This window comes from Clarias gariepinus, chromosome 25 (genome assembly GCF_024256425.1).
Source record: "Clarias gariepinus isolate MV-2021 ecotype Netherlands chromosome 25, CGAR_prim_01v2, whole genome shotgun sequence".
Taxonomy (NCBI): Eukaryota; Metazoa; Chordata; class Actinopteri; order Siluriformes; family Clariidae; genus Clarias; species Clarias gariepinus.
The window spans coordinates 18,924,958-18,950,157 of NC_071124.1; the positions used below are offsets into that span (position 1 = coordinate 18,924,958).

Below are 25,200 nucleotides of genomic sequence, written 5' to 3' on the forward strand. Positions count from 1 at the left end.
TGTATAGGAGACGAATGAGCTATGTTTTCCACGAAATCCACATAACGCACATATTTTTCTTTATTTCTGTCTTATAACTTTATCTAATACAGCTGATTTCATGTTTGAACTCAGCTTAGTATTTTCCACAGTAGGTGGCACAGCAGGTAGTGTTGCAATTTCCCAGGCCCCCAGGATCGATCCTGACCTCAGTTTGGATCTAGGTTTTATGTGTTCTCCACACGTCCTTGTTTCTTACAGGATATACTCCTAGCAAAATATAGTGTTAAGTGGATTAGTAAATAAATATGTGAATGAATGTGTGTCTTGTTCCCAGGATAGGCTCTGGACCCAGTTAAATGAATGATGCAATGTAACCTCTAAAAGAAAATAAAAATTGGCTTTAATTGAAAGTTTTAAACTGATTGGACATAGATTTCTGTGAAGGATGGGGTGACTCAAACATTTTTATTAGTAGCATTTACCTATTATTGTAAAAAAGATGAAACAATAGATTGCTATATTCTTGTTAAATGTAAGATTTCATGTATAAATTATATTTATAATAATTGTTCAATATGATTATAAATACACACAAGCCCAGAAGTATTCAGACAAGAACACAATCTTCGCATATTTGTCTTTGTACATCACTAGTGTGAAGCTCTGTCAGTTTTGGTGCATTTAACCGAACCAGAAACTTAGACACTTACAAATTCATCCTGCTATTCTATCAGGAGTCACATTGTAAGTAAACACCCCAATGACCTAGATCCAGCGGCACCAAACACACCATACACGTCCATGCCATAACACTGCTTCAAACATGTTTGCCATAATATTATGATATTAATGTAATATACTTTTTTTCTTTTCCAGAAAGTTTATATAAATGTTGGCTGACCCTCTCTCTCTCTCTCTCTCTCTCTCTCTCTATATATATATATATATATATATATATATATATATATATATGTATATACTGTATACATACACAGTATATTGCAATAATCTCCTTTGACTTGTTGGGATGTATCTGCTACTCATGATCTGTCAATTCTTCATAACAGCTGTAATCTGAGGTGCTGTTAATTGGTGATGTTTAAGGCTGGTAACTCTAAATGAACTTCTTTTCTGCAGCAAAGGTAAGATTTGGTCTTGCCTTCCGGTGATAGTCTCCATAAGAGCCAGTTTCATCATGGTGCTTGATGGGTCTTGATACTGTTCTTGCAAAAAGGATTTCAGAAAGTGTTTTAAAATAAAAAAAATTGACTGTTGTTGTTGTTAAATAATTACTTATTCCATTTCCTGTTTCATAGTTGTGAAATCTCCAGTATTGTTGTAGAATGTAGAAATAAATCGCTAAACAAAGCGAAGAAATTTGCAAGTTATCCCAAACTTTTGAGCTGTAGTGTGTGTGTGTGTTTTATATATAGTGCCAAAATGCCCAATTCTGTTTATCCCCTAAAGACTACAAATTTAAATAACATCTTAATTTCTCCATTAAAATCTACTGTTGTGTTGTATTGAGGCAAAAATGCTTATTAACTCCCAATGCCTGCTGGGTTTCATCTGGGTGCTCCGGTTTCCTCCATAAAACAGATTAGACTAATTGTCGTCACTGTAGTGTGTGAATGAGCATGTGAGTGTATGTATGTGTGTGTTTGTGTGTGCCCTGTGAAAGATTGGCACCATATCCAGGGTGTACTCCGCCTTGTGCCCAAAGCTTCCCCCACTGCCCTGGAAACAGGATAAAGTGGAATAGATATGTGAGTGAGTGAATGAGTGCATGAGTGAGTAATAATAAAGGCGACAGGGTGGCCTGGCACCTCCAGGGTCAAGGGGTTCGAGTCCCATCCTGGGTCAGCATGTGTGAAGTTTGCATGTTCTTCCTGTGCTTGGTGGGTTTCCTCCCACAGTCCAAAGACAAGCAGATTAAGTTAAATGGTGGTCCCAAATTGCCCGCAGTGTGTGCCCTGATGATTGGTACCCTGTCCAGGATGTGCCCTAATTTTGTGTCTAAAGTCTCCTGAGGTAGGCTCCAGGTTCCTGTACACAGTATGGAAGTTTTTTTCAAAATAATTATTAGTTGTTGTTTCATAGATAAACCCTTAAATAGTCTGTTTTCCTTTGTTAGAAAATACATATTTGTGTTTTGATAGGTGTTTTCGTGCTATTATTTTATTTCTACGGTTTTTTGTGTACCGGAAATGACCTCAGCTGTTGTGACATTCCGCCTCTCCCTCGCGCTCTTCCTTTCTCTCGCGCCGTAGCTACCATTTCCTTCTCCCGGTTTAGCGTTGTACCGTTAATATACCATTACAAAAAAATTGTACTGGATGGACATTTCGCCACAGGAGTTCGATATTGTGTTGTTAATTTGTGTTATCACTAGCGGAAATGGCCGCTACGGTGTTACAGACGCGGATAAACGCCATACTGGACGTGTTAACGAAAGCAGCGGTGGCGGAGATTAGCCAGCTGATTCAGGACGACAGCGCGGTGTATCACCGGGAAATGAAGCGGAAGGAGGACGAGATTGAGGGGCTGAAGAAGCGGCTGCAGGTCACCGAGAAAGAGCTGAACAAAGTCCAGGCTGCCGTGTTAGCCCGGTGTTCAGTCGGTGTCCAGGTCGAAATGCTGACTCCAGGTCAGTTCTTATTACTGTAACGTTCCATCACGAGCCAGGTTGATTCAAACAATTCTTTATTCAGCTTATGTTAAACCACACTCTCTGATCCGCCATAACATTATGACCACCTGTATAATATTGAGTAGGTCCCTTACATGTGTCACTATATAGTAAATATAATCCTCTATAACTATAATTCTATTGGATTCTATTCTAAAATTTCATCCAACCTTTTTCATCAATTAGACCTCCATTAGCTTCATATATTGGATCAGATTGCACGGGCCAGACTTCACTCCCCACCTGCATCCCTGAGCCTTGGCCACCCATGACCCTGTCGCCAGTGTACCGGTTTTTCTTCCTCGGATGACTTTTTGCAAGATCAGAATCATCCTATAGGACCTGTAGTTTTGGAGTTGCTTTAACTCAGTCCTCTAGCCATCAAAATTCGCCCATTCTCAAAGTAGCTGCATTTTCAATATCTCATTATTGAAGCCAGACCATGGAAACCCCCGAAGTGGGTGGGATATATGAGGCAGCAAGTGAACCTTTTTTTTCTGAAGTTGATTTTGTTGAAAGCAGAAAAAATAGGCAAGCATAACAACTTAAGTAATAGGCAAGCATAACAATTTAAGTGACTTTGACAATGGGCAAATAGTGATGGCTAAATGACTTGGTCAAAGCAAGTCCAAATCTGTAGGTCTTGTGAGATGTTCCTGGTTTGCAGTGATCAGGACCTATCATAAAAAAAAAAAAAATCCAAGGAAGGAAAACTGGCGACAGGGTCATGGGTGGCCAAGGCTCACTTAATGCACATGGAGAGCGAAGGCTGGTCCTTGTAGTCTGATTGAATAGCCAGGGGTAGCTCAGTGGTTAAGGCATCGGACTACGGTTCGGAAGATCCCAGGTTCAAACCCCACAACCACCAAGTTGCCACTGTTGGGCCCTTGAGCAAGGCCCTTAACCCTCAACTGCTCAGATGTGTAATGAGATAAAAATATAAGTCGCTCTGGATAAGAGCGTCTGCCAAATGCCTAAATGTAAATAGAAGCGCTAGTGTAGATCAAATTGATAAAAAGGTTCATACTGGTTGGGATAGAAAGGTGTCAGAACACACAGCGCATCACTGTAATGGTGGCAAAAGGTGGACCTACTCAATATTAGCTGCTGCTATAGAAAATAAATTAATATTTCATAAGTGCAGCATGTTGTAAATAATGTTTATAGATATACTCAGGAATGGCACTTGCTGACAAGTTTCTGCCAACTTGTTGCATTTATTATGTCCTAGATATTGTCATCTAGATATGACCTAGATGGCAATTCAATTTGTATTGTGATTGTATAAGCATCACAATTTTGTAAATATCTTGATTCATTATTATTATTTTTTTTAGACCTTGTTACAGTCCTAAATAAACTTGCCAAAAGATTTACGCCTGTCACACAGGATGCTGTGCTGCCTGCCAATGTGTGAATAGTTTAGAGTCCACCACCTGTAGGATTATAGAGGAACTGCAACATTTTAACACCTTAAATGCAAACATATACAAATAAATAAATTAATTAAAAAAAAACGATAAAATCGATTTTGAGGTCAGTATGGCAACCTCAATTGCTATGCAAAGAAAAAAAATCATGAGAAAAACTGAATAAAATCTTTCCCCATGTCTAATGGTCCAGTGACAGGATTATTTTTTTAAATGAAGCATGTGGATTTTGCTACAGACAAACAGCTCTAAAATGACCTGCTTAGCGAGTTTTAGCAAGAGTAACTTTTAAATAGATATATTTTAAATTCTTTATTTATTTTACTTCTGACAGATCTGATGCCATGCAGAAATGAATCACTACCTGCAAACCCCGTGGAAACATTCAAAATGAGTTCAGCGCAAGAGCTCAAAGAAGAGAAACCACAGCTTCCTGACAAAACATCAGCATCTTTGCACCACAACACAAAAGAGCCCAGAGCTCCCCAAGAACCTGCAAAGCAACAAGACCCACGGCGTGATGAAGATGAGTTCAGCAGCCTGGAATTTGAAATGAAAATCGAGCAGGTGGAAGAGCTTGTGGATCAGGAACTGAGTCTCCAACGAGCAGATTATAGCATGGCCGATCCGAACGTCAGCTCTGGGCACAAACCCGACCAGAGAGACACACACCTGTGGCCGTCTTTGGAAGACGGCGCAGCGAATGAGTTCTCCGTTTCCGATGGATGTATTGGGTTAGAGCAGTATGAACAGATTTCTACAGAACAGTGTCTGGCTCAGGTCATGAAGGACCCTCTGAGCTTGCATCCTGATAGCATGTCCAGTAAACATGTTGATTCATTCACTTCTGCACATCATGTCAGGATTGATAGAGAAATGCACTTTGATGGCAATGTTACAAAAGACACTGAATATGGACAGGTTCGAAACGGGCTGGGTCACGTCAAAGCAATAAGGCCACTGAACAACGCCAAGCACAGACACTCATTTGGCGCAGTGCCGCGCTCGCACGCACATTTATCCTCTGGTGCTTTCTCGATGCCGGACATGGTTCCTGTACGGCAGCAACCACAGGCCAATCACGTTGGATCGAAGCCCTTTCGTTGTGAGGAATGCGGTAAAAGTTTTACTCAAAGAATGAGACTGATCACACACAAGAGAATACACACGGGCGAGAAGCCGTACCACTGCCAACTCTGTGGGAAGATGTTTTCAAGGCAGGATAACTGCCTCAGGCATGTACGCTTACACAGCGCACAAGGGTGGTAAACAAGCTTTTCTGATCGTTGGACAGTTTTTCTAATGATTATAAGTATTGTGTTTAGAACATATCCTTAATCCTGTCCTGTAAACAGTTACACAATCACCTGTATCTGGCACCCTCCAGTGGCTGGAGTACAGTAAAGTTTTTACTCTATGCTCAAGACCAGGTTTTAGGCTTTTTTCCTTTGGGTTTTGAGCTTGATCTTTGTGTATTTTGTTCTCTGGTTAAAATAGATTTGTTTAGTTTTTATTTTCAATCCCTTGATAAAATGATGCTAAACTTGACCTACTTGGAAAATAACATTTTGTACTCTGCACCCCTCATGAAATAATGGAAATGTAATTTTAAATGAATGCAAGGCTGTGTCCCAAATCATATAATGCTTTCTACAAAGAACATTATTGATGTGCTGAATATTTTTGGTATTGTGTAAAGCAAGGTTCTGAATCTTTTTGCTACCAGAGACTGGGAAGGCATGCTTGTTATTTATTGGAGCTTTTTATTCCTAACCTCCCTACCATTACCTACCACAGTACAGAAGGTTAGACTTGACCTTATCCATATGTCTACTTGTTGTTCAAGTCATCAATAGTACTGGTGGGCTGTAATTTCCACCACTGTTATCAATTTATATAATTGCAAACAACATAAATAATCCTGCCATCATCTCCCTCTCTCTCTCTCTCCAATTTTACTGCCACTGTTTCTTGTCCACTTGTTATATATAAAACTTAATGAACCACATGGATAATGAGACGGAAATTGTTTTCCAGCCATAAATGATTTATATATGTTTGTACAGAGAATGATAGAATGACAGGAAATTGAACTATAATGCAGTGCAGCTCAACATGTTTATCAGTGGTCTATTTCACATCATTTTAATGGCATTTCATGAAAATAAATGATATTTAAAGAGTCAAAATCTTACTGTGATTTACTTACGCTTGGAATTGCACACAACCAAAGAGCAAAAAAATTTAAATGATTGTAAGATATTAGAGAATATTTTAGATCACATTCAGAATGTGGGGATTTAGACATTTGTGATGTATATAAGGGTATACAAACTTATCCCACACACATTTTACCAGAAAGATAAGCAACTGTTTATCTTTAAACACATCCTATACAACATACAGTATATGAGATGTTCCTTTACATTATATCTTATAATATAACGCCTGTCTGTTTATCAGTTTACTCTACACTTTGCATTTCATCAATACAACCTTCCCGTTTATCTGCTACGGTTGAACAGGGTGTTGACGTAGAGACTCACATCACATAACAACTTCTATCTGTGACCATGAGTCTCTTCAGCTTTCGGAGCAGCGCTTGCCTCTGCAGTCGAACTGACCAAGAGAGGAGGCAGGAAGGTAGTGTTACGTGGCTGGGGCTTGAAACTTAACTGCTCCTGTGGTTTCCATTTTCTCATGGTATTAAATCTGCACTGAGAAGCTGGAGGTGCCAGAGAGCAGGAGCTAGTGTTGCTAGGGGAATGATGAAGGTTTCGACTGGTAGCAACCGGTGGTAGTGTTACAGTGCTGGACTTGTTATGTAGGTGTGTGTCTGAGCAAGAGAGATTAAGTGACAAGGTGGGAAGGTGAAGTAAATTCTGTCCAGGGAGAGCAGGTAAAGTGTTACGCCGATTTTGTAGATGTGCTTGCATCAGTGGAGCAAAGTTCTCCACATGGTTCCTGCAAAACCTTCGACCAGGTTTGAGGTTGGCAGAACTTCTTAGATCTTGCCGAGCTAGCGAGTCGCAGCTGCTATACTTCACCTCTTTATCCTCTTCTTCCTGCAAATTTCCCTTCGTTATCTTTTCTTCATAGGTGCGAGTGAGGTGTGCCAAGTTGTGGATGGCTAGCCAGGGTTCAGAACTTAGCCTCTGGCGCTCTGATGCCTCCGGGTCTAGAAGCAGAGGTGAGGCTGCTCGGCTCCCCCTCTTTCCTGAAGCTCTGAAATTAAAGATACCCTCGCCTTCAGCCTCTGAGTTTGGTGAGCCTGTCTTGAGCTCGATGTCAGAGGGTGACATGCAGGCGACAGGCGAGGTGTCAGGCGATGGAGGCACGTCCAGATAGTGCCCGCTTACAGTGGCATCTCCTGTACTTAGATCTGTGGAGATGATAATGATATCACGCCCCTTAGCCCTGCAAGCATCAAGCAACACACGGATTGTTTCCTGGTCACGGGCGTTGATGCCGTAGACCAACGCAGAACCTCCAGCGTAGTCCTCGATGCTAGGGTCAGCACCAGCAGAAATCAGGGCTGTAACCACTTCAGCTCCGGCACGCTCCATACATGCATACATAAGGGGTGTGCATCCAGACTTGTCCTGCGCATTGGGATCGGCATGATGCTGGAGAAGGAAACGGATAAGCCTGAGGTAGGTAGTGTTTCCAGACTGGTCGGCTCTCAGTGCTCGGCAAACGGCTAAAAGAGGCGTCTCACCTCGTTGGTTGCGCTCGTTGACTTGGGCGCCTCCTTCAACCAGAAGTCGAACCAGACGCATTTTGCCCAACTCGGCTGCCTTAATAAGAGGGCTTCCATCCTCCAGGTAGTCCTGCCGCTCAGCCATAGTGCCAAAGATCTGAGACGGGATCATCAATGACATCATTTAACTTTATAGAACGACATCATTTACTTTATAGATACACTCTTTAATAAGGATGGATTAAGATCTTTTACCTCTACACAACCATCTCCTTTTCTCCTTTTTTTTTTTTTTTTAAAGCTGAGTAACCTCTCAACGCTTTTTGGACGTTTATTTGGTTTATTTGGTTATTTGGTTATTTATTTATTTAATTTTATTTTATAAAATAACTAAAAATAAAATCTAGTCTGTGGAAGGAGGCCAGCCTATTTAGCCAAACCTTGTTGTCTCTGAAATTGAACGAAGCTGAAAACGTCGAGCACTAAAGGCAGTACTGCAGAAGCGCGTGGGACCTGTTTGAATGTCCGCTGCTTTGAAATGCTTTTATGTCAGTAGGAAGGCTGACCGAGTTAAAAGGGAAAAGAGGTCAGCTGTACCGCCTCAGCCTTCAGGAACATTGTGTAACCAACCGTTTATTTTATAGTCCAGCAAATTATAACACAATATCACACTTACACTAGATTTTTGTAAGCAAATATTACATTTCATACACTGTATCTACAAATTGTTGTTAGACCTTGACCTGATTGAATGATAATTAAAAACACATTATGCGTGGTTGACTTTAGTCTCTTATGTTTAACTAGAGAAACATCCTTAAAGTCATGCATCATGTTTATTACGAAAATATATATATATATGAGTTCAGTGACACAATTTCTCTACATATACATAAAGACATCCTATGCTTTTGCAGCTTTAAATCATTTTCTTTCCTGTAACTCACCTGTTGTTTCCTTTGCAGTCCTTGATACCTGTCGCAGGTCCTTGTCCTGGCTTTGTGTGCGCAGACCTGCTTCAGGTCAGTGATTTACAGATCTGTCAGAGGGAGTCAGAGAGCATGTTTTTTTCTGATAGGGGAGGGCATCCTTCCATGTGTCCATGCACATAAATACTGTATTTTTAACAATATAGGAAATAAATTTCATCAACCAAACAAAAAAGGTTTTTAAACTGAATTGAGTTTTTTTCTCCCTCTCAATTCTATAATTTTTGTGGAATCTAGAAGCACCTTCCTTCTCTTTGACAGATACAGTACAAGCAAGAGAATAAAATAATAATTTGTCATTATTTTCAAATTCAAATTCAAATTTTATTTGTCACAGTCATACACAGTACGATATGCAGTGAAATGCTTATACGACTGCCAGTGACCTTAAAAAAAAAAAACTTATACGTTAGAAATAAATAAGAATAAAAAGAAATACTAAAGAAAAATACATTTAACTCGTAAAATAAACTGTACAAATAAGAGCATAATAAAAATATCACAAAATATAAAAATATATACTGAACAAAAATATAAATGCAACACTTTTGTTTTTGCTCCCATTTTTTATGAGATGAACTCAAAGATCTGAAACATTTTCTACATACACAAAATAACCATATCTTTCAAACATTGTTCACAAATCTGTGATAGTGAGCACTTCTCCTTTGCCGAGATAATCCATCCCACCTCACAGGTGTGCCATATCAAGATGCTGATTAGACAGCATGATTATTGCCCAGGTGTGCCTTAGACTGGCCACCTGTAAAAGGCCACTTTGAAAGGTTCAGTTGAATCACACAGCACAATGCCACAGATGTCGCAAGTTTTGAGGGAGCGTGCAATTGGCATGCTGACAGCAGGAATGTCCACCAGAGCTGTTGATCTCGAATTGAATGTTCATTTCTCCACCATAAGCTGTCTCCAAAGGCGTTTCAGAGAATATGGCAGTACATCCAACCAGCCTCACAACCGCAAACGACATGTAACCACACCAGCCCAGGTCCTCCACATCCAGCAGGTTCACCTCCATGATCGTCTGAGACCAGCCACTCAGACAGCTGCTGAAACAATCGAAGTGCATAACCACAGAATTTCTGCACAAACTGTCAGAAACAGTCTCAGGGAAGCTCATCTGCATGCTCATCGTCCTCATTGGGGTCTCGACTTGACTCCAGTTCTTCATCGTTACGGATTTTGACAGATTTGTGAACAATATTTGAAAGATATGGTTATTTTGTTTATGTAAAAAATGTTTCAGATCTTTGAGTTCCTCTCATTAAAAATGGGAGCAAAAACAAAAGTGTTGCGTTTATATTTTTGTTTAGTATATAAGAAAAAAAATATATAAAAATTTAAAAGTGACAGTGGTTGTGCAAATATGCATGAAAAGTGACTTATTAAAGTGTTTTGTGCAATGGTCCAGATGTATAAATATGTATTGCAAGTGTGTATGAATAATTTTGAAAAATACAGTGTTTTTGTGTTATCTGGCGATTTTCAATAATAAGCCATTCCACTCACTGAATGTTCATATGAACGACCAATGTACGGCCTTCTTTAAAATGTTTGCACCATTCAAATATTTTTCTGCAGCTTAGAGTCTCATCACTGTATTGTGCTTAAAGTCTTCTGTAAAGTTTTGGTTTGAACGCCCCTTGTACAATATACAGTCAAAAATTAGTGGACACCTGACCATGTGGACTTCCCCCAATATTTTGCCACAAATTTAAACGTTCAAATTGGAGGAGGAGTCTAGTATTATAATTTTTTTTCTATACTGTAGTTTTTTCCTTTTGTTGGCATTAAAATCCCAACATCCAAAATCTTTTTGGATGAATTGGAAAACCGATCGCATGGCATAACTAATGCTTTCCTGGCTGAATGAAGACAAATACGTCATAATGTAACGTTGTTGTCGTTTCGTCTGCTCCCGGCAAGGGGTCGCCACAGCGGAATATCCGGATGCCCTTCCTGACGCAACCCTCCCATTTTATCCGGGCTTGGGACTGGCACTGCATCCAGTGGCTGGGGTTTGGGTACTGCCTGGGAATCGAACCCAAAATGTAACGAAATTCCATTATTACAATGGAGGCTTTTTTAATTGCAAACTTCATTAGCAAGGCATGATGCTTAGGTGTCCATATACTTTTCACCATTTAGTGTATCTGAAATAGAAAATGTCAAAATTTGCCTTTTTTTTAAGCTCTGTTACAGGAGCACTCCAGTATGCAGTGATGGCTTGCTGCTATGATCTTGCCTGATTCAAGGGCAATGGGTTCAACACTTGCAAATACCACTGGTTGTTTCAGATACCGTTTTTCACAGATGCTGCAGTAAAGTGAAAAGCAAACCAATGTGGATTCACAGCACGTGTGTGAAACACACTGTGAAGAGAAGCGACTACTAGGCAACAAGTCAGCTTGATGATGTACTGACTGACCTTTCCACAACTGCCCTCTGCATGCTGTGTTCTTGGTGGCATAAAAGTGGCAGACATTTTAAAAGTAGCATTTCATTATTTATTAACTTATTAATAGATTTTTTTAAAACAGTAACATATTTATTCATATCAACAGAAAGTAAGGGGGCTTAACATTCCTTATCATCATATAATCACTATTAGTACGGTGTACACCTGGTGCCATTGTCAGCCCTAACCAATATAATGAATGTGCAGAAATATCAGGTGATCACATGCTGGATCTGTGGTTTTGTGCTCTGGCATGCACTCTGTAAAGATTTCCACTATGGGAAATTATATCAAAATCTTTGCTGCGTTGTTTGCAATGCGATAATGAAAATGTGTGATTGTGACAGTATGCTTATTATCAGCTGCTAGCTAACTGATTTAGCCTATGTCGTATAGCCCAATATTGTGCCTACTCTCATCACCCAATGTGCCGGATGGAATATGGACAGACCCTATCCTAAAAGAGGCTTAACCCCTTCTTTTTTTTTTTTAACAGTCCAAGTCATTCCTTCATTCAGTTATTTATTTTAAGTTGTGGTATCACAGTGTGGCATGCTCAGAGTCTTTTTCCTCACTATGGAGTAAACTGGCAATGTCAAATGCACAGAATATTTAGAGCTATTAGGCACTATGAAGTATCTAGCTGAGCATGATTAATTTGGGAAATCCACAGCTATCTTCAATAATTATTTTAATTTCATTCCTGACATGTCTAAGATGTCTTTCTGGTTAAAAACCTCCTTGCTATCCGTTATAGTCCTGTTGATCTGGTTCCTCTCAAGGTTTCTTCCTATTGGCATCTACGGTTTCCTCCCAGAATTTAAAGACATGCAGATTAGGCTAATTGGCATTTCCAAATTGCCAGGAGTGTGTTAACATTAACTGGAGCTCTTACTACGGTCGTAAAAATAATCATTGATATAATGGTCATTATTGCCTTCCACGGTTCTTAGTTCCTGGGTAGACTTTTGGAAAATTCTGTATAACTAATAAACAAGTTGAACCTGTTAATTTTTTTCTTGGGATTTGTCCCTTACACCACATCGAATCATTTAATTTGTTTAATTTGTACATGCTTTGTACAAGGTATGTCATAAAAGAGATTATTCCTATGTATTTTTTGTAAACCTCAAAGGATCGAAATAAACACATGATACAGACAGGACTTCCACTACGCATTGTTCAGTTCATTTCTTAAAAGAATCTGAACCAACCCAGAGGTGCCGCTTGTCAACAGGAAAGGCAGGCAATTGCTTACGGCATCTGGCCAGTAGGGAGCCCTGAGGGCTGACAAATGTATTTATTATTTATAAGGTAATAGTGATGAATGTTGGATGGACCTCCTGCAACAGAGTCTAGAATCGGCCTCTGCATCCACAGATGATTGGTTTAAAAATCTGTGTCTTGGATTTGCTGTAATATGAATAATATAGTGCGTCATCAAGGCTTTCTCTTTTTTTATTGGTATTTATTTACCAGCCATTAGAAAAACCATACCAGAGGTCAGCTGTCACAGTCAAAACAGTTACCTGAAATTTACTGCTTTAAAATTATTTACTGCTTTATCATTGTAATTAAGTACAAAATATGCAACGCCTACCACCATTAGTCCTGATCATAGTCCTAAAGTATCTAGCTAGGTATACAAAATATAAACAACAAAAAAAGTATCTGTTTGTTTTTAAAGTTGTGCTAGTCGACAGTATTTAAAACCATTTTGCATAGGTTACAAACAAATGTGCGTCCTTTGCCATTTTATTCTTTTACACTTACAAACATTTATAAACATGGCCATGGATGATGTACTGTCCAGTTTTTCTCACCAGAAGAGTCCTTTCTTTTGTAGCTATAGTGCGATATTCATAGAGGTGCACACAAAAGGAACAAAGGGAAAAAAAACATGTCTACCAGGGCGTGCTGTCATAATCAGTATACTGTACATGTATAAAATTAAGTTACTATACCCTCACATATTTATTATCAAAAACAATATATAAAAAAGTAATAAACAGTAAAACAAAAATTTTACTATATTTATTACATATTATAAATTTTACTGTTTTTTATTACTATAAAAACAGTAATAAATTTCAAGACCAGTGTTGTGGGACGTTACTTTTTAAAGTAACTAATTACATTACGAAATTACTGTCTTCAAAAAGTAATCAGTTACATTACTGCGTTACTTTCTGATAAAAGTAACTAGTAACTACTTTTCCACATGCATGTTGTTTTAGTCAAGACCTTTCCAATTATTCTACCATCATCACTCAGCGAAGTTTGGCCAACAATCTGTTAACTACTACCCCTATCTCACCTACACGGTTTCGAGCAGTAGCCATAAGTACGATTCATCATGATTCATCGCAAGTTTTGGCGCTGTGATTACGTTTCCATCTTTTTGCACGTCAAATCACATAGGTAAGAGAGGGGTATAACAGCAGGAATAACAGAGGGGGCGGGTTATCGGGGGGCGGGGCTTGTGGGACGACTTTCACACACACACACACACTAATAGATTGGGAATGACTGCTGTCTGGCTCACGGATTACTTAAATTGTCTAAATAACGGATTACATTTAAAAAAAATAACTAAGTAACTGAGTACTTAAATGGCGGACTCAGAGCATTAGATTACTTGTTACATCAAAAAAGTAATCCGAGTACTCTAACGCATTACTTTAATGCGGTACAGCCAACACTGATCAAGATAAAGTGCAGTAGTTCAAAACTAGTCTCGAAACTTTTTGACACCACCTGGTAGTACACTACAGTGCTAGTTAATGTAACAGTGTGTTATAGTGTGATAGCTTATGTACTAGTAGAGATCCTTCTACTATTTATTCCTGTATTATATATTTATCTTTCTTTTTTAAAAACATTGACTCACAAAAAATTGCAAAGCACCCATAATGTTGGTATGTGTACAAATGGGAGGTAAAAACTCTTAAATCTTGACATACATACATAATTACTGGTTACATTAATAAACAAATGCAAATTTATATAGGCTACTAGTTCTTAGTTTAAAGGAAAAATGCGTTTTGGTTCTTTATGAGCCTTTTAGCTTTCCATAGTTATGGTTCCTCCAGCATCTGATAGCAAGGACACGATTCTCTGCGTGAACGGTGGCGAGGCAATAGTGGAGGAAAATGTCGGTTTTTAAAAAGTGACTACTAAAATTATTATTATAAAGTATAATTATTTAGATATTATATATAGATTAAATAGCCCGGGCACCGCAATGCTAATATGAGTGCTGTAGAGCTAAACTGCGTCGCTAGTACGGGGAGATCCGTTGGTATTGAACAGATCTATGGGAGTGGAAATTTCCATTGACATCAATACCTGATTTACAACGACCTTTTGCAAAATATATAACATTTAGGTTATTCAGACTCAGAAAACATGATGCGTCTCATCCGCAAATTGGCGACACATAATCTGTTGTTTTTCAAGGATCAGGTGTTCCACCCGCTAAATGTTCATAGGAACGAGTGCAGTCAGTGCAGTGCGCTCCGAGCCGACTCCGCCAGGATCACCACTCACTCCCTTAAAAAGTTTGCACTATTCAAATAAGAGTCAAATAACTGTCCTGTGATTGACCTTTTCTGTACAGTCAGTTTTTCTGCTTTCATTCACAGGTCTCAGGTCGACTTGAATATATCTCTTTTTTTAAACTATATGATTGTAAAATAATAATGTAACTTTATTTTTGTATTGTTTGCGACCTGTAACTCTGAACCTTTGCTGATAGGACAAGCCGCTAATATTAAGGGCTGGCCTTAGATTTGGATGGAAATTTCCATCTTCACCGACACCTGATCTACTTAAAGTGATCTTTTGTGAGTGTTTTTTATGAGTAATTTACCTCAGGTAGGTTAAACAATCAGGCCTAACACCGTCTAAAATCTGTTTTAAAACAATATTTTTGGTTTGTTTAGTGATTGAGTAGAACATAGTGAAACTTTCCACACCTTGGAATGCCTACAGATTAGCATTTGTCTTCTGTGTGGAACTTGATCCGCTGTGAAGGATCTAATCCATGATAGCAGATCTGATTAAGTTTATTGTTTTGACTGCAACCTGACATAAGTCTACAAATCTTAGCAACAAGTTTTTTTTAAACTATGAAGTCAGAACCTATGGATAACAATGTTTAAAAATATTTTTAGTGTTTTGTTGTTTGTTTATTTTTCTGTGTCCAATAAGGAGGATCTTTTTCACTTTTCTAAATGTATATAAAGCTTAAAATGTAAGCAGTTAACTTATACTTATAACAAATTAGTGTAAATGTATTGGATCACATGTATTTTAATGTTTCAGTAGAAGATTAATACAAGTTTATTCCTGTATTGTTTGTAACTTATTGTAACTTTTACTAATCCTCACCTGGTCTGCTTACAGTGATCTTTTTTCCGTAATTTTTCTCAGGCAGGTTTTACAAGCAGGCCCAACATGTCTTCTAAAATAATCCTTTTGAAGTCACACAAAACAAAAATATTCATTTTTTTTTCGTCAGGACATTTGGGCGGAAATTTCCACACCTCATAAAGCTCGCAGCTCAGCCTTTGTCTTGTATGGAAATTTACCACACACAAGAAGTGGGGGTTGCTTTCTGACCTCCAGGATAACTTTATCCTGCAGCTGCAACTTCTAATAATAATGATAGAAATAATAATAATTAGAAGATGAAGCAGCACACCAACATTTAACATCACAAAATGTCAAATACATCCAGTTCCTTATGGCAAGCTGTTTTTTTTTGTCCTATATTCTTTCTTATATATCTCAAGTTTAAAGCATTAAAACCAACATTAAACATTAAACCAATTCCTGAATTCCTTTTGTTAGGTAAGGCTGTGGTTAACTTCAGGCCATTTTTACAGAAAATCCCCTTAAAATTAATTTCATTTATTAATTTCAATTTTTTTTTACCAAAAGTTTTGTCAAGTCTAAAAATCTTGATGTAAAACAGAGACAACTTTTGTTTAACATTCAGCAGGACATTCCGGTGGAAAGTTCCATATCCCTCCAGGATATGGGTAAGCAAGCCTAGAGAAGAGATTGGCCTTGTTCCTTTGTGGAAATTTACCACACCATTGGAATTCTGTCTAATAGGGTTAATCCCTGAGAACTGATCTCATTTAGTTGTTTTTATGTTTGTTTGTGTTTTTGACATGAAGCCACAAGGGATGTAGATCCCCAGAGTCCGAATTAACTGTATAGTCTGGCTTATATTAAAGCAAATGATGAAACATAGAACATAGTTTCTTTTCACAATCAGTCTTTATACATCCATGGACACTATGGACAATTCCACGCACATCTACCTTCACATCTACACTACATGTTTACATTTACATTCTGGACCATTGCACAAAGACACTTTTTTCTATGCATATTTGCACACCATCTTTCTCCCAAAAATATAAAAATTTCACAATATCTTAAATGTTCTTGTACAGTATATTTCTATTTTCGTACAGCATATTTCTATTTTTAGTTCTATTTTTCCTAGATCAATTTTATTTTTATTTTTGATTTAATTTTTCTATCGTATTTCTTTTATTCATATTTATTACTTATTTTAAGCTTTAATTCTCTTTTTAAGGTCATTGGCGGTCGTGTAAGCATTTCACTACATTTCGTACTGTGTATATGACTGTGTATGTGACAAAAAATTTTGAATTTTAATTTTTTGATTTGATAGTTTGTTTGCTTAATAATTCTAAAATGAAGTTTAAATTTTAACATGATGGCAGTTTGGATCACTTACAATACAAATGACAAGGCATTTGGTAAAATTGTGTATTTACAATTCAATGCATAAAAATAAAACAAGTTTATCTGCTTAGCAGAGAATGCTCTCACACCAATTTTCTTTCATTATGCACATGGATTTCTTGCTTATATAATATCTATATCTATAAATACAGGACAAGCTAAAATCCCCCCAGTAATCCATAAAAAAGCAATGGTATATTAGAAATGAATGTTTTGCATGCAACATATGCAGCTTTTGCAAAATATTACTAAAATATTAAAACATTATTCCTTATTTAATAATTTTATAAAGGCTGTAGAGAGAGCGAGAGAGAAACTTGAACAATGGAAAAATTTTGGAAAATTAACTGAAGTCGATTTGATTGGTCAGTGGGAGGAGCGAAACCGGCTGCTGCGACACAAGTAGCGGAAATAAAGCATCTCGGAGAGTTTTCCAACGGAACTGGCAACTTTCTTTGTAGCCTTCAAACGAGCTCGGTTTTTTAAGCAGGGTGTAAAGGTGGGTTTACTTTTGTAATATATATATATATAGAAAGAGAGAGAGAGAGAAAGAACAATAGATATGTGCAAACTGTTACGTCATGTATACGTTTGTTACGGCATGCTATTGACGATTAAGTAGTGACCATGCTGCACTTTTTCTCCGTTTTGCGCAGGTTCTAATAATGTCTGAGAAAATCCGCATCAACAGTCCCAACGTGCAGTACACTGAGAAGTTCATCGAGTCCCGGTACTCGTACCAGACCACCTCAGTGACCCAGCACGGAGACACGTACACGGTGAGCCTCGAACAACGTTTTTTCCGTGCGATTATAATAATTAATTAGTACTAGCGTTATACCGACCCACCTGTTACGCGGTTAGTTCAGAATAAAGCCATTACCAAAGATGAATGAATGAATGACTGACTGAATAAATGAATGAATGAATGAAGGGAAAGGGTATGATTAAGTTGCGCATGCGCGTACTGCGAATCAAGCATCGAAAATCTAGTACAGAAGTTCCAGTAATTGCTCCAAAATAGAGCCTTATAAGTCGCGCTATACGGCAGTTGTATCTGCTGTAAAGGTTTTCATGGTACACAGTGTTTTGTTTTGCAACAGTAGTTCCATAATATCAGTTATAAATTTAACCCTTTTTCTATTCATCAATTACTATTCAATTGACTCATCATCTATACAGCTTTATCTTTATATTGGTTTGCGAGCGGTTTGCTTATCCCAGTAGACTTCGGGCATGAGGCAGGGTACACCCTGGACAGGGTACCAATCCATTACATGTACACACGATCATTTACACACTGCTGGCGATTTGGGAAAGCCTGTTAACCCAATCTGTATGTTCTTGGACTGTGTGAGGAAACTGGAGCATGCGGAGTAAACCCACCAAAAGTCACTTGTTGCAATATAAATGTCCAGTTATATTATTATATTAACACTTCCTTTTGAAAGTCCTGGTCAGGTAGCTCCTGACGTAACCAACTACCATGTTTTCTCCCTGTACTTCTAGGTGACGCCCCAATGTACAGAGTTTACGTTCCGCACAGAGCGCCATGTGCCCAAGCTTGGTGTCATGCTTGTGGGCTGGGGCGGAAACAACGGCAGCACCGTCACCGCCGCTGTGCTGGCCAATAAGCTTGGACTGACCTGGAAAACCAAGACTGGTGTCAAGGTAAAAAAAGGTTTCATTTTCTTTTTCAGGATTCTTAATTTATTTTATCAATATATATTTTTTTATAATATCTATAACAATGGCACAACCATGTTTTTTGTCTGACAGAATGATTGGACAGTCCAAAAAAAAAGACAATTTTCGCCATGTTTTACTGAAAAACTGCCAATACTAGACATACTATAACACCTGTACTCATATTTAATAGGATTTTTCTTTTCTCCCCTCCACAGCATGCCAATTATTATGGGTCATTGCTGGAGTCTTCCACTGTGTCTCTGGGCTCAGGACAAAATGGGGAGATCTTTGTGCCGTTCAGAGAACTTCTGCCAATGGTGCACCCTAATGACATTGTATTTGATGGTAATGACAAAACATTACTGAAAGGCTTTTTTTGTTAATACAATTCATAAATTATGTCAATTACTGTGCATGGGGCATACGAGAAAGATCATTTAACTAACCATGGGTAAACTAAAGGATGCTTTTGTATTATATTTGTATTTTTATTTTTTCTTACTAGTTTATTTGGTGATATAAGAATCAAATCTGTGGTGGAAATTTCCATACTAGTGCAGGATTACAGCAGAGAATAGAATAGGCTCTGGTGGAAATTTCCATACTGATTTGTTGAACCACTAGGGGACACTGGTGTTTCAGTTCTCAAATCCTCACATCCAAACCCAGCCCCTGGTGTTTGCAAGTGCACTGGTCCCAAGCTCAGATAAAATGGAAGGGTTGCAGCTTTAAAACCAGTGCCAAAATATATACAAAAATGCTGCCAACTATTTGCCGTTAGATCTTCAGTCATGCTAAACAACTGCCTCAGATATTTAATTCATTTGTTCATGACTGCAGTGATGCATGGCTCATTATGTGTGTATTAGGTTGGGATATCTCCTCTATGGATCTTGGTCGTGCTATGGAACGTGCTCAGGTTCTGGACTGGAGCCTTCAGGAGATGCTTCGCCCCCACATGAGCCAGCTCAAACCAAGGGCCTCGATTTACATCCCAGATTACATTGCCGCCAACCAGGAGCACAGGGCGGACAACACCCTCACAGGCACCAAGGCAGAGCAGGTACAAAGATTAAAATGCTGTCTATTATTACATGTTTGCATTTGATAAATATTTAAGTAATATACAGACATCTCGAACTGACTGCATGGGCATTTATACAGATGGAACAAATCCGCAGAGATATCCGTGAGTTCAAGAAAAAGAGTGGTGTGGACAAAGTGATAGTGCTCTGGACGGCTAACACAGAGAGGTTCTCAGATATCGTGGCTGGTGTCAATGACACGGCCGATAACCTTCTTGCTACTATCCAGGTAACCGATGGGCACATAATGTCTCGTACTGATCTTTATACAACTTTGTGGACATCATAGAAATACAGAGACATATGTAGTTCATCAAGACCTCAGATGTCTATTTGTGCAAGTTTTAGTGACCTTTTGCCATGTAATGTTATACAAGCAAGCTAGTTTTTTAAATTCAGCTCCTTGTAGGAACAAATTTGCTTAGGCATGCATTTGTAATTGTTGACATTTTTCCTTTTATATTTGAAGGCTGTTGTTAATTATAGCAGAGTAATGCCTTGAGGCAAAGGTGTCCTCACAACCTAATTATTTTTAAATGTCAACTTTTGGGAGTGGTTCCTTTTTTTAAAATTGACAGATTAACAGAGTTAACATCCTATGAATACTGGTGTCTTTTGCTTTTTCTTTCCCACCCATTCATGATTAACAGGCTATGCTCCAACTAAAGGTTGATATCTCTTCTTTATAGAATGGAGGAGAAGTGTCTCCTTCCACCCTGTTTGGAGTGGCCAGTATTCTGGAGGGCTGTGCTTACATCAACGGCTCCCCTCAGAACACATTCGTACCTGGAGCTGTAGAGCTGGCTGTAAAGAAGGGAGTCTTCATAGGAGGAGATGACTTTAAGTCGGGCCAGACAAAACTAAAATCTGTTCTGGTGGACTTTCTAGTCAGTGCTGGAATTAAGGTAGGAGAGTAAGCATTGACATTCATTGCACTCGTTTTCAAGATACTAGGCATTTACTGCCTTGATTTATCATGTTCCTCTTTTTTTTTTATTGCAGCCAACCTCCATTGTGAGTTACAATCACTTAGGAAACAACGATGGCATGAACCTGTCTGCCCCACAGCAATTCCGCTCTAAAGAGATTTCTAAAAGCAATGTGGTGGACGATATGGTGGCGTCCAATCCAGTGCTATACAAGCCTGGAGAAAAACCTGACCACTGTGTAAGAATGATCTCATTAAAATTTATAGCAGTTTTGTGACGTGTTGCAACTGAGAACACAATAATAGATTAAGATTCATAAATGATCCTTGCTTGACAACAGTAATGGCAGCAGACCGACTCGGTTAATTATATCCTTATCTGTTTAATGGTTGTTAATAGGTGTTTCCTGTGTGCCTTATTATGACGTGTAGAATTTGTGTCAATTTAGGTGGTCATTAAGTATGTTCCCTATGTGGGAGACAGCAAACGAGCAATGGATGAGTACACCTCAGAGATCATGATGGGTGGCGCAAACACAATAGCACTCCACAACACTTGTGAGGTGAGCTCATTACTGGGTCACTTATGAACTGCATCATCTTTGGCTGATTTTGGTGATGTCTAAGAATTAAGTTTATCTAGTAATTAAAAATATCATTAGGATTTGCAAAAGATGAAGAAAAAACCTGTTTTAATTTATCTTAAACTATTTCTATTTAGCTGTGTCTCAAATACTTTCTTCATTTTATTAATTGTTTTAACATTTCAGGACTCGCTGCTGGCCAGTCCCATCATTCTTGACCTGGTCATTCTGACTGAGCTGTGTCAGCGAATCACATTCTGCACAGAGCAGGACTCCTCCTTCCAGTCCTTCCATAGTGTTCTCTCACTTCTCAGCTTCCTTTGCAAGGCCCCGCTCGTCCCGCCCAAGGCACCTGTGGTCAATTCATTCTTCCGCCAGCGAGCGTGCATCGAAAATGTCATGAGGTAAAGAAAGGCATACAGATTTTCACCATCAAGACCGAATATTTTATATCATTATTTTGGCTAGCCTATCCTGGCGGCATGTTCGCATTGCATTTTCAGGTTTCGGGTCAATTCCAGCCTCAGGTCGGTGTGCATTGAATTTGCATGTTCTCCCCGTGCTTGTTGGGTTTCCTTTGGGTACTTCAGTTTCCTCCCGTAGTTCAAAGACCTGCAGGTTGGGCTGATTGGCATTCCCAAATTGCCTGTAGTGTGTGACTAAGCATGTAAGATGTATGTGTACCCAAGCCTACTGGGATAGACTCCAGGCCCCTTGCGACCATGGATACAGAATAAAGCAGTATAGGCGATGAGTGAGTGAGCTATCCTTGTTTAAGTCATTATCAATATTAAACAATATTTATGGAAATCTATTTTCGTTCTAGTGAATCATCCTGTATATTGTTGGTGATTTTAGACTCTATCGGTACAGCTCTATCTGCTTAAAGATGCGACCAACAATTACAAGTTTAATTGAGGGTTAAATTTTAGCCCAGCCTTTTAGCCTAGTCTGCTAAAGATCAGTTCTGATTTAATGTTAATCTGCCGTCATAGTGCCGTTGCACTTGAACGTTAAGTTGCTAAATAGCGATAGTAATAGTTTGTATTATAACTACATACAGTAGTAGGGTAGGTAGGTGCCTTTCTTTTGTACACTTTTATTTTGTGGGTAGCATGAGCATGTGTAACACAGTAACATCTTTTTGTTTTTACATATGCATATTATTAAGCATTATTAAGTCTAAATGGTCACCAGGGAATAGCTGTAAAACAATGACACCTCCTAATTATACAATTCACACAGTTATGTGCACATTCGTAGACAAGTTTGTAAACAAACTTTACTTTTTGCTAGCATTTCCCAAATCTCAGCACTAACATTTAGTATATGATATTGAAATCTGTAATCGATCATTTTAAATTATTATTAGGGCTCAAGCACGATAGGGTGTGCAGGACCTTCTTGTTTTCCTGAGGATTTTTTTCCACCATTTTGGGCTTTTTGAGGTCTTAACATGCTCAAAAACCCATGAAAATGAGCAGACAGGTTGGAATCTGCTGCAATTAGGATGCACCTCACATGAGATTTTGTTGCATAGCTTATACACACATGTATGCACGGGAAACCTGGTACACATTTAGAGCTCGTTGAGCTAAACAAATTTTGCCCTGCATGTTATGGGTTTAACTCAACAGGAAGTCAGTTATTAGGTGTTGTCTAACAAAACGCATTTTTATAATTTATACAATCGCCACCAAACCGGGCCTATGCGATCTCAAGACATTGAGGATGCAAAATTGCAGAGGGATTTTTGATATCTCAAACGGGTCAACCGTGACGATGCCTTAAACTACTACTGAAAAGTGGTTAATAACTTTCTGTATAACATTATATTGAGTGACATCACATTAAAGAGGTCCTATTATGCCATTTTAAAGGTTGCTAATATTGCTTAATGAGTCTCTTAAAACAGGTTTACATGTATGCAAGGTCAAAAAACACTTTTCTCCAAAAATAGATTTAAGTTTACCCCATTTTTAAATTATTCGTAAACGACTCGTGTGAAGCAGTTCGAAGATTCAGTCTGTCTAAACCCCTCGTTTCCGTGAGCCCTCACTACTGTGTTTAGTCAGATGGCGCGGCTACAGCGTGTGTCGTAAAACGAAATGCCCGTTACCATAACTGAACGACGGCGTTGGAGACCCTTCAATACATAGAAAAGATGGTGTAACGACCAGCTCATTTTATATTAACTGTGGCTACAAAAATCGAGAGGTCTTTTATCTTTGTGTCGGTGTTGCGTTAAAAGGCCGGTGAGCAAAAAGGAAAAACACAAACAAGTAGATGAGGCAAACGTGTATTAGACAAAACTAACTAAATTAAACGAAAAAGGTGCACCACAACCAAACAAAGATATAAATAATATTTACAAACTACATATAATAAACGGTATGTGTGCAAATGAGTGGAAAATGTCAGAAGTCCGTAATTTTTTTTTTTGTATGTGTGTTATCCGAGTATGGTTCGGTCTCACCGGGGTTAATGAAGTCCGAGAGGCCGATGACGGAGGGTGAGAAGTCTGGGGAATATGTCCAGTCAAAGATAATCCGGTTAAAAAATCTTCGAAAGAAAATGATCCACAGCAATCTCTCGTCCAAACAAATAACGGCAGCGCTGTTCCACCATTACTACACCTACTAACACACATCACAAATGTTAACACGTAGTCTCACAGCACACAAACGCGCACAAACATATTCACTCGTTACACACACACTGACACTTGCATGTCTTTCACAACGCACAAACACACACAAACAGGTTACATATCTCATACACACATCACAAATGTTAACACAGACTCTCACACACAAGCGCAAACTTGTCACACACACACTGACACACTCACATGTCTCACACACATGAACACACATATCTGAGGCTTAAATGATTGAGATCAAAATATTTTTAACGTTATACAAAGATAACCCAAGTGAACAGTACGCAAATTGTGCAGCAATGGCTTTTTTGAGGGCTTTACATGCTCAAAAAACACACAGATTGTGTGGTGCACCCAGGAGCTGATGGCGCAAGGTGCTTGGGCCCTCTCATTTGCTTGCAACTATATTATCATTATTATTATTACTATTTTATGATTATTACACATAGCAACAGACAACAATAAAACAGCTGTATACTTTTGCAGCATATTCGATTTTTTTTTTTTTTAAATGTGGCATACATTTCATGTCACTTACTAGTAATACTAATATTGGATGTTAATCAAAATATATTTAAAAATATAAAATATTACAATAATAATTAATGTCAGTACCAAGTTATTAATAGCAAGACAACATTATGCATGTTACATTCTAATAAGGGGCTGAGCCCTCCTAAATATCTGATCCCGGGATCCACCCTGCTGTGAACATATCATGTATACAGATAAAGTTAAAGCACAAGAATTGTGAGAAGGTGATGTGCTTTGCAGTGCAGTGTCGCTGAAATGGTTTGTCTCTTTTGGGTCACACAGGGCTTGCCTCGGTCTTCCCCCTCAGAACCACATGCAGCTCGAGTACAAGATGCAGAACAGCTTCCAGGTTTGTCAAGACAAAAAGGTTTATAGCCCTGTAGCCACAAAGGAGAGCATCACCGCCACCAAAGCGTACGAATTCATCGAATGCAATGGAGAGAGTGACCAGAAGAATGACAGATAAAATATATATATATATATATATAATCCAACGACTGAGCATTTGATTATTGTTAACTTTGCACTAATTCTAAGAGACCATTAACCTGTAATACATCTTGAAAAATATTAGAATTTTTTTTTCTTCCTCCTTTTTTTTTTTTTTTAATAAATCAAACCTGTACAACTGCGAGACATTTTCATTTCCTTTTAAAAGTGTTTCTCTC

General features: G+C 38.5%; 3 protein-coding genes across 3 annotated transcripts; 2 read left to right on the forward strand and 1 right to left on the reverse strand.

Annotated features, from left to right (window-relative positions):
• The first annotated feature begins 2,216 nt into the window (after positions 1-2,216).
• Positions 2,217-6,290, forward strand: si:dkeyp-68b7.7 (zinc finger protein with KRAB and SCAN domains 5). Its single transcript, XM_053486231.1, has 2 exons — positions 2,217-2,629; positions 4,436-6,290. Exons 1-2 carry the CDS (start codon positions 2,380-2,382, stop codon positions 5,368-5,370), a joined length of 1,185 nt encoding a protein of 394 aa, XP_053342206.1. The 5' UTR covers positions 2,217-2,379; the 3' UTR covers positions 5,371-6,290.
• LOC128513462 (ankyrin repeat domain-containing protein 34B) lies at positions 5,989-7,946 on the reverse strand. Its single transcript, XM_053487210.1, has 2 exons — positions 6,674-7,946; positions 5,989-6,095 (listed from the first exon to the last, which is right to left on the reverse strand). The coding sequence occupies exons 1-2, from the start codon at positions 7,944-7,946 to the stop codon at positions 5,989-5,991; spliced, it is 1,380 nt and encodes a 459-aa protein (XP_053343185.1).
• Positions 7,947-17,427: 9,481 nt separating this feature from the next.
• On the forward strand, positions 17,428-25,051 carry LOC128513311 (inositol-3-phosphate synthase 1-A-like). The gene is made up of 11 exons (XM_053487046.1): positions 17,428-17,549; positions 17,707-17,829; positions 18,560-18,721; positions 18,955-19,084; positions 19,609-19,802; positions 19,904-20,053; positions 20,514-20,729; positions 20,827-20,991; positions 21,202-21,315; positions 21,523-21,740; positions 24,815-25,051. The coding sequence occupies exons 2-11, from the start codon at positions 17,716-17,718 to the stop codon at positions 24,996-24,998; spliced, it is 1,647 nt and encodes a 548-aa protein (XP_053343021.1). The 5' UTR covers positions 17,428-17,549; positions 17,707-17,715; the 3' UTR covers positions 24,999-25,051.
• The last annotated feature ends 149 nt before the right edge of the window (positions 25,052-25,200 follow it).